Below are 9,233 nucleotides of genomic sequence, written 5' to 3'. Positions count from 1 at the left end.
AACTGTCTAGCGCTAAACTTCGTTTCAGTACCTATGATATTGAGTTTTATGCTATTGTCCAGGCAGTCAAACACTGGCGTCATTATTTATTTCAGCGGGAGTTTGTCTTATATACGGATCATGATTCCCTCAAGCATCTTGGTGGTCAGGACAAGATTTCTCATCGTCATGCTTCGTGGGTCTCTTATTAATCAAAATATAATGCAAACAACAAGAATGATAGTCATAAGAGTACTGATAAACCAAATTAAACACATTTAAAATTAATCAAATATAAAGAGAGAATGCAAACATGATACTAAAGATTGATTTTTTGTCACCTCTTGTGTTTCCTTCACATTGTAAAGCCCTGTTTTTGTTAAATTAAAATTAAAATTCTCCTTTCTTTAAAACTAAATATATAAATTAATCCTCTAAAGTTTAGACTGATTGCAAAATCCAAAAGGCTAAGGAACTTTTGAAGGAAATATGCAAGTCTTCTGCATCGAAAATTTGAAACATCGAAAAGTATAACCAACGTTTGAAGGGAATATTCAAATCTCCGGTATTGAAAATTTGAAACTATATATGAAAAGAAATCAATATCCAAGTTTCAACAATGGCGATGATTGCACATCTGGAATGTAATTGAAGTTCAACGATTAATCGAATCTTGACAGCTTCACGATTCTTTAAAGCTCTAGTTTTTTCACCTCTTATGCTAGCTGTCTCCTGCACTGTCTTCTGTGTTCTTGCTACAATCCCCTTGACTTTCAGGATTAACTTCTGACAAATTATTCTCTAGTGCTTTAACCAAGTTCTCAAAGTAATTCCGGGTAATGCTGTAAAAATATCAAATTATAAGGTTGAGGGGTGGAGCTGCCAAAACAGAAGCAAGAACAAATAATTTTTTTATCTTGTGTTACCTTGTTAATCCTGCAAGCTTAGCTCGGAAATCATTAAAATTAGGTGGAGGTGAAGGACATACAATTCTAAGAAAAATCTGTATATCATGTTCAGCACAATGATGAAGCCTTTCGAGACAAGACTCAGCTTCACCTGCGCAGAAAAATACCATATGATTGTTAATAAAACAGACAATAATGCAAGTATAGCTGTTAAACTGTATTATATGTCATCAATCTACATACCTTGCAAGTACTCAAAGAACCGCCTCTTAGCATGTTCACGATATGGTAGGTAGAATCCATAAATATAACTCCACTGAAGAATGCGTCTACATTCAACTATCTACCGGCATAAACACAGATAGGAAAGAAAGGAGAAGATTGAGTTAAGAGTAACTAGTATCAACATATTTAAATATTGAACCATAATGATCTCTTAACTTTTGCTTCATACTATAACATTTTAAATCACAAATGCCTGAAAAGGCTTCTCAGCTATGCCAGGGCACTAATTTTTTTGAACTTTGTATAAAGAAAGATGATAGAGCAAGAAATGTACCTGTTGCCAGGCATCTATGATGAACTTCAGATGGGCCTCAGGTTGTGATTGTTTTACTATAAGCTTTTGAAGCTGTTTTGCAGAAAAGGATATTCAATTATAATCAATGATACAAAGGTCATGAAAGGTATTCACACGACAACACAAGGCCAGCAAATTAATAGTATTTTTTTAAATATCTACTTCTATTTAAAAAAAATGAAAGATGTGTTCAAACGTAAGAATTTTAAATTCCAATAAGATTAAAAAAATTTCATCCCATACAAGCCTAATTTTTCGGATTGAGGCGAACGCGCGAATCCTGAGACAATCCTTACGCAAGTGTTGAAAAATGAGAAGTCATTAATTCTGAGTCCGCCGTCAACAACGTCAAACTTCGTTGAGTCCCATATCACCAAGTGAGTGATTTTATAAGAGTTCGAGCTGCCCCAAAGGAAATTCTTAATGAATGTGTACATCCTGCTGGCCACCAATGTAGGGATAGGGAAGAGTGACATAGTGAATGTTGGGATTGTGGCAAGGAGGTTCTTAATGAGGACCAATTTGGTGCGAGAAGTTTGTTCTTCAAAAGAGCCAACCTGATTCTCATTTTCCAACTTGGACCAACATGTTGAAAATACGAAGGCAATTGGATTTATTTGGCCGAGATGTTGTGAACAAAAGCAACAAGGAAGAGGGCATGTTTGATCTGTTTGGTTTGGAAAGAAAGAAATATGTTAGATGAATTTGTTTTGTGGAGATGAAACTATTGGAACCATCTACTTATGCCTACTCCAATTATTAGCGGAGGTATAGAAGGACGTATGATTTTTCTCAAGAACAATAACACTACTCTGATATCATGAAGAACGAAAGGGGAATGTTTGTGGAATTATTTTCTCATGTCTTTGATAGGATAAACACCCATATAAATACATAAAAGGTAAATAGCCAATATTGATAATAGTAAATAAGTTAAGTTGTGGTACTTGTCAAGACTCAAGAGCTCCGGAGACTTTTCAAGAGTTAACGGGATTAATCTAAATTTCTATTTCCACGTAATTAAGAACCAATCTTGAAACGATGACAGAAGAAACGCCCTAGATGAAGATGCGTGTGTTGAATCAAATGAATTGTTGGCTCTAGATTCTCGTATTATTCCATAATTCCATAATACAAGCACTTAAAGGTACCAAATACCCTATTCCATTGGAGATGTCCATTGGAGTTCACAACATTTGTTGACAATAATTCTGATGATCTTTCTTTGAACATTGCAACATCTTCAAGAGTTCTTGCCAATTCACACGGGAAGCCATCAGAAGAGCAACCTAGTTCTTTTGTGCTAAATTGTTGGAGTCACTACATTTGTTGACAAGATTTCTGATGATCTTTCTTTGAACATTGCAGCATGTTCAAGAGTTCTCGACAATTCACATAGGAAGCCATCAGAAGAGCAACCTAGTTCTTTTGTGCTAAAGTGTGCAGAGGAGCAATACATCTTTCGAGCAAATGGCTGAAGAAGCTCCATTGCTTGGAAGTCGATTTTTCCATCTTGTACTATTGGAGATTAACTAGATATTTCGACTGATTCATCTTACTATTACCCACACGATGCACATAAATGAAAGGTATACTATTTCCCCACACGATGCACATAAATGAAAGGTATTTTCCGAATTGTCTTTCAAAGAGGAAGATGGTGTTTTCTTCAACACTCAACATCGAGGGTTTTGGAAGGAGGGAGTATTGGTAAGGAATGGAGACTAGGTTCCGAAGGGTCAATCACACAACGACACGTGGCCGGCAAATTAATAACAGTATTTATCCTTCCAGTGTATTATAACAGTAGTTACCTTTCTAGTTTTTTATCTTTCCAAAATAAGTAGGATAATAGTTACCTTTCTAGTTTAGGGCTACACTAATATAAAAACATATATAATAAAACATATATGAGAGATTCTTGTAACCCCTATCAAACTGCAGCTACTTATTAATAAAAGGAGGAGGCAGAAGATTAAACATTTACACTATATAACATCATTGAAATAACATCAAAACCAAACGTGAAATTATGGGAAACCAAAAAAATATAATGTTGGCCTAAGCAACATCCCACATTAAATTTTGATACATTAAGAACAGCTGCCTTGAAATCAGCCATGATAACAAATAAACTCGTGAATAAGCAGCTCAAGTGGACTTACATTCACAGTGTGCAACTCATGTAGATCAACGAGAGCCTTCCTCCTCGACTGCCATCATTAAAATCTTTTAGACATATGTCATGAAGTTGACATAAGGAGAAACATAATAATAATAATCGCTTAAAATGTCAGTGTGATACCACAACTTAAATTCAAAAGTTATACCATTGAATTTGCTGCCCAGCGATCATGGTAATGATTATACATCTCCAATGATTTATCATGTGTCTGCTTCCTCACTGTGTCATCATGCTATTAGGTTGCAGAGGTAAACATCAGAATCATTAACATATTCCAAAAATATACATTTAAATCACAATGAGATAGATATTAAATCGCAAACATTTACTCTTTGCTTGTCTCTCTTATAACTGTTACAAGCAATGTCGTGGTCATTCTCATGGTCTGACCATTTCCCAAGACACGTCCTGCATAAAGAACAAAATACAGAAAAATATCAAGATTATCCCTAAAATGGTGCTTTATCCAACGATGGACATGTCTATAGAGATAAGAAATCTATACCAGCAAAAAATAAAGTTGCAAGGTGGCCTACACATTATGCGCATACACCCAACACTTTTCTCAATTGGGACCTTACACTTGGGACATGGTTTGGTATTTTGAGTTATCCTGTTGGTAATAAAATGACATAGACGTTTTAACAAACTCAAGATAAACAACAAAAGATAACCAGCAGCACCAAGAAAATATAAAAATCTTACCAGTTTACACTGTTAAAATAATAATTAACGTTTGAAAACCAATTTGCAACAGTGCTGCAGTCTACAGAAGGGTGGGATTCTTCTGTGCACTGCAATTTAAGGACATAAAAAAACAACTGGGTAATCACAAGAGATGGGATCTAGAAATCATGCATCTTACACTATTAATTAGCAACAAGCCACCACTTACATTCCAACAGAATCTATGTGAACAAAGGCATGTAACATCATAGCTTTCACTACCAATAACGAATTCTACAGCATACTTACAGCCTGGAGCAGGACACCATTTTATCTGCAAACGAATTGATTTGTAAAGAACCAGAGTAAAAATCAACAAGAAAAGGGTATCATTGAGAAACCAGAATCACAATGACTAATTACTTTGGATATACAAATAAACTTTGCATGCTAACTATTCTATAAATTGTGATTGTGAGCATATTTCAATTACAATGCACATATTTGTCTTTCCAAGAGACATTATGTGTAGTCATTAACATAATCCTCTCTTTCCCATGTATCCATTGAAGTGTCCTGACTCCTGACCAGGAATGGTGTGTGTCAAGTGGCGCATTGGTGCCTTGAGTGAGAATGATCACTTGAGATAGGCTTCTAAGAATAAAAAAATACATGAAGAAAGTCCCCTTCTCTTCAAAATTCTACATGGTATCTGAGCTTTAGGTGTCATTTTAGGGGTTTCTGTTCAATCGTCTTCAGCTGGTTCCTAGAAAATGGTTGTTGTAGCCATTGATGGAGGGAGGGCTACAATAGACTAAAAATATAGTCTTTTGTTCTGGGTTTTTTCTACTATCAACTGCAGAAACCAAAGTGAACCTTAAATTCAACTATCTTCTTCCTTGCTGCCTATTGATGCTATTAGAAGGGCTTTCAACCCTCGCGATTACCTGTCACATCCTGTCGACGACCAGCCTTCAAGGCTCCGCGAACCAGCGTTGTTGCTGTGCTCGCCGCCGTTCTCCGTTGTATTGCGTCCTCATAGTTTTAAACTATGATTATAGTCCTCAGAGTATCATAATGTTTGTGATGTATTCCTCGTATTATAATGATATTAAACCACTATGCTAGTTCCAAAAACATTCCATTAGAGTGGGTCACGATTAAATTTTACGTTCTTAACAGGTCACAACAATTGGTATTAGACCATTTCTTTCTAATGATGATTAGAAGATCAATAAGTTTAAAGAAGGGTGCGGATAAAATTCTAAATCAATTGAACACATTTAAAAAAAGCACCGTGATTTGAGGAAAGATGTTTATGAAATATCTCAAAGATTCAAGAAAATTGAAAATGAGTAGTTGAGACAAACTTCAAATCTTAGCTAAATTTGTAAGAACATGGTGAATCTGAACAAAACAATATAACTCTCGTTAAATCAAAGATCGAATTAATTTTCTCATTACAAATGACAAGAAGGTCCAAGAACGCATATATCGGTTAAAATAGTGCAAAAAAATCAAGAAACAATATTCAAGTGGACCAAGACTTAACTTTTCTGAAATTTTGTTGACAACCTTTATAAGAAAGTTTCTCGGGACAGTCTAATCGAACTCAGTGTGGGTCTATAACAAAACAACTCAATATGAAATTTGCTCATTTTGGCAGTAGTAATCTCTGGGATTAGATAACCAAGGTTACGAGATTCTTTGATAATCATCACGTGGAAAATGATGACCAGGTGAGTTATGTAGCCTACTATTTGGAGGGATTAGCAGTTCACAAATTACTCAGATGAAAGATGGATAATATCGTGGACAAAAAAAAGGACATCGAGCCGTGGTTGTGGAATTTAATTGAATTAGTCAAGAAGATGAACTAAATGACTACAACATTCTGAAATAGATGGAGATGAGATAAATGACACCACATATAGATAAATATTATACTCCCAGTTTCTTGAAAAGATTTGAGTCATCTAGCATTGACTAATTAATGTGAGTCATCTAACATTGACTAATACATTTCGACCAACTCGACATTGACTAATGCATCTCATCAATCTGGTATTGACTAATGCATCTGAGTCATATGATATTAATGCATCTCAATTATATTGGCATTGAGTAATGTATCTAGGTTATCTGACATTGACTAGTGTATTTAGGAAATTTGTGAAAAGATGATAGATATGAAGAAAGTAGGAACATTTAACAAATATATCAATATGTTCACCAAGTTGGTTTCTTATAGTAAGTTTCCAACATTCTTTGGACTTGTTTAATATTAGAAATAGTTAACTTGTCATAAGGCAACTCTAGATCAGAGAGATATATAAGATAAAACATATGGGCATTGATTAAAGAATCTAGGGAAGTATTTGGAAGAGTTTAAGTCAATGGGGAGATTTGTTAGCCTTAATTTGTTTGATACAAAGAAAAAGAATATTGAACAAAATGAATTCTTTTTTTAGTTATGTTAATAAAATAATATTTTTTATTGTCTTTTGATGCTTACTAACATAGTATATACTTTAGATCCATAAGAAACATTGCTAGTTTATTTACGTAACCTAACCGAAAACTAGTTTTGTCGTCTTACAACAAGATGGGGTTCTTAGATCATAGTCGTAACTAGACAATGGTTCCAAAATCACGAGTTCATCTAATAGTTTCCTGAACTTAGAGAATTTATTTTAGCGATGGGATGTTTGCGAACTATTATTTACTTAATGTTTTATTTGATATCAACCCACAAATCTAGCATTGTGGTTGTTTATGAGTAGTTGACCTTAATATCTTTTTGAAACTAAGTACAAAATCTACTAATTAACTATGTAATAAACTAAGTTCAAAATCTATATTTTTAATAAACTGTTATCATTTATATGAATAAATCTCTTACTCATCAAAATTCTACAAATACTTTTCAATTGAAAATACTTATTCACAACATCCAAAAAAAAAATAGTACCTTAGGGTTCTCTTCAACATAGGATCTGATAAGGAATTGAGCATACTTCTTTTTATCTTTTTTTAATGCCAAAGAGTTTATCATATCTTGATCAACAACAGCTATACAAGTTGGATAGGGGCATCTCAACATCAAGCACCCAGCACCATCACCAATAGAAACCTTGATGTAAGCTATAAAACAATCAAATGTAAAGATAGAACATATTAAGATTTTCTTCTAATAAATTTAATTGCGCCCCAGTTTAATGTCGCAATTAATGTCTACGTATTCAATACTTTGTATAGACATCGAAACAAACCTTTCCAACAAGTACGACAAAAAAAGTGACCACAAAAAGTTGAACGAAATTGTCGCAAAGGGTAACTCTCAAAACAGATATCACAAGTTACCTGTCAAAATATCCAACATTCATAACACATTTGTAAGTTACAAAATGATCATAAATAATGCATAACTTACTTTATTAGTATTTGGGTATTCAACAATTGGCTCTTCTAATAAGCCCACAGCCTTGCGAACACTATTTTCATCAGTAAACCATGCGTCATGTACATTGGTGGCACTCCTGGGCAGTTCAATTAAATATTTATTAAATCCTTGTGCATGCAACTAAAAGTTTTAGAAGAATGAAAACAGAGTTTTCAAATAAGGCAATGGATCAACGTTGAACATTTTACCAGTGATAATATTGAAGTAAGATACTTGCAGCTGCTCTTGGTATCGAAAGAATAGTAGCGAGAGTTGTGATATCCTCCTCTTGACGAATTCGAATATCTGCCTCTTCTATGACATTATAATTTTTCTGAAACAAATTGAGTAATTAGTTTGAATTAATTATTTGAAAACCATTTGATCTGTTTTCAGATCAATCACCACAATATAATTCACCTCTTCCTGCCTAAGAGACAGGGTCATATATTTGTCAATCAAATCGTCATAGAGGTGGTCGAAGTTGTTCTGCTCAGCGGAGTCGCCGCCAAAGGAATCAAGTGACTGATCATGATGATGGGTATCGTCATTGGAATCCATTTGTAAAGAACAATCAATATCAAAACCCTAAATTTGTCTAGTATAGCTTCTTCAATGTTTTGGTTTTGGGAGGTAGAAGAAATTGTAGACAAGGGATATATGAAAAATGATTCTTCATTTCTCATATCTCATGCTGACTCAATGTTTAGTAGTCTAAGACTTGTTTGATTTGGATTATCTGAGATTTGATTTAAACAATGTGAGTTTGATTGAAATGGTTGATATGAATAAGCCGAAACAAACAAGACTCGAAAAATAGTAAAGATTATCAAATTCATGTTGCTGGTGGGACCCATATATTTACTTAATTGTTTTATTTTTTATTTTAAATATATGATTTTGGTAATCCTTATTAAATAACATTTTTACCTAACAAAAGTTATTTTTTTCCCTTGGTACTCTACTTATTTTGTAATTAATCTTTTTTTATTATTTTTTTTCAAATCACATTTATTATATTTTATTTAATATTATAATTGTATTTATTTGTATTCAAATAGGTAAAGATTATCACATTCATTAATGAAATTCATGCTGGTGGTGGGACCAATATATTTACTTAATTTTTTTTATTATTATTTAAATATAAGATTTTGTAAATCTTATAAAATAACTTTTTTACCTTAAGAAAGTTATTTTTAACCTTTGAAAAATATTGGTACTCTAGTTATTTTGTAATAATTATTTTTAAAATTTATTTTTTTATTAATTTTTTCAAATCATATTTATTTTATTTTATTTAATATTTATAGTAATATTTACTTTTATTAAAATAATTATTTTTTTTAACATAAAACAACTTTGTTTCCTTGTCTAAAAAAAATCTTCTTTAATTAAATAATTCCAAATCAAACTGCCTTACTATTTCAAATTATTTTCCATATTTGGGTCAAGTAATTTGTGATTATTGGT

The 9,233-nt window shown here is 33.0% G+C and overlaps 1 protein-coding gene across 1 annotated transcript; it reads right to left on the bottom strand.

Annotated features, from left to right (window-relative positions):
- Nucleotides 1–584: 584 nt before the first annotated feature.
- LOC124925609 (probable E3 ubiquitin-protein ligase ARI8) lies at nt 585–8,321 on the bottom strand. Its single transcript, XM_047465663.1, has 15 exons — nt 8,181–8,321; nt 7,970–8,094; nt 7,752–7,857; nt 7,591–7,681; nt 7,290–7,462; nt 4,548–4,652; nt 4,358–4,446; nt 4,158–4,265; nt 3,982–4,060; nt 3,798–3,884; nt 3,633–3,680; nt 1,447–1,518; nt 1,131–1,230; nt 906–1,038; nt 585–821 (listed from the first exon to the last, which is right to left on the bottom strand). The coding sequence occupies exons 1-15, from the start codon at nt 8,319–8,321 to the stop codon at nt 701–703; spliced, it is 1,578 nt and encodes a 525-aa protein (XP_047321619.1). The 3' UTR covers nt 585–700.
- Between the last annotated feature and the right edge of the window lie 912 nt (nt 8,322–9,233).

Source organism: Impatiens glandulifera, chromosome 1 (genome assembly GCF_907164915.1).
Source record: "Impatiens glandulifera chromosome 1, dImpGla2.1, whole genome shotgun sequence".
Lineage (NCBI taxonomy): Eukaryota > Viridiplantae > Streptophyta > Magnoliopsida > Ericales > Balsaminaceae > Impatiens > Impatiens glandulifera.
Note: the sequence above shows the minus strand (reverse complement) of the source record. Positions and strands in the feature narration are given on the sequence as shown.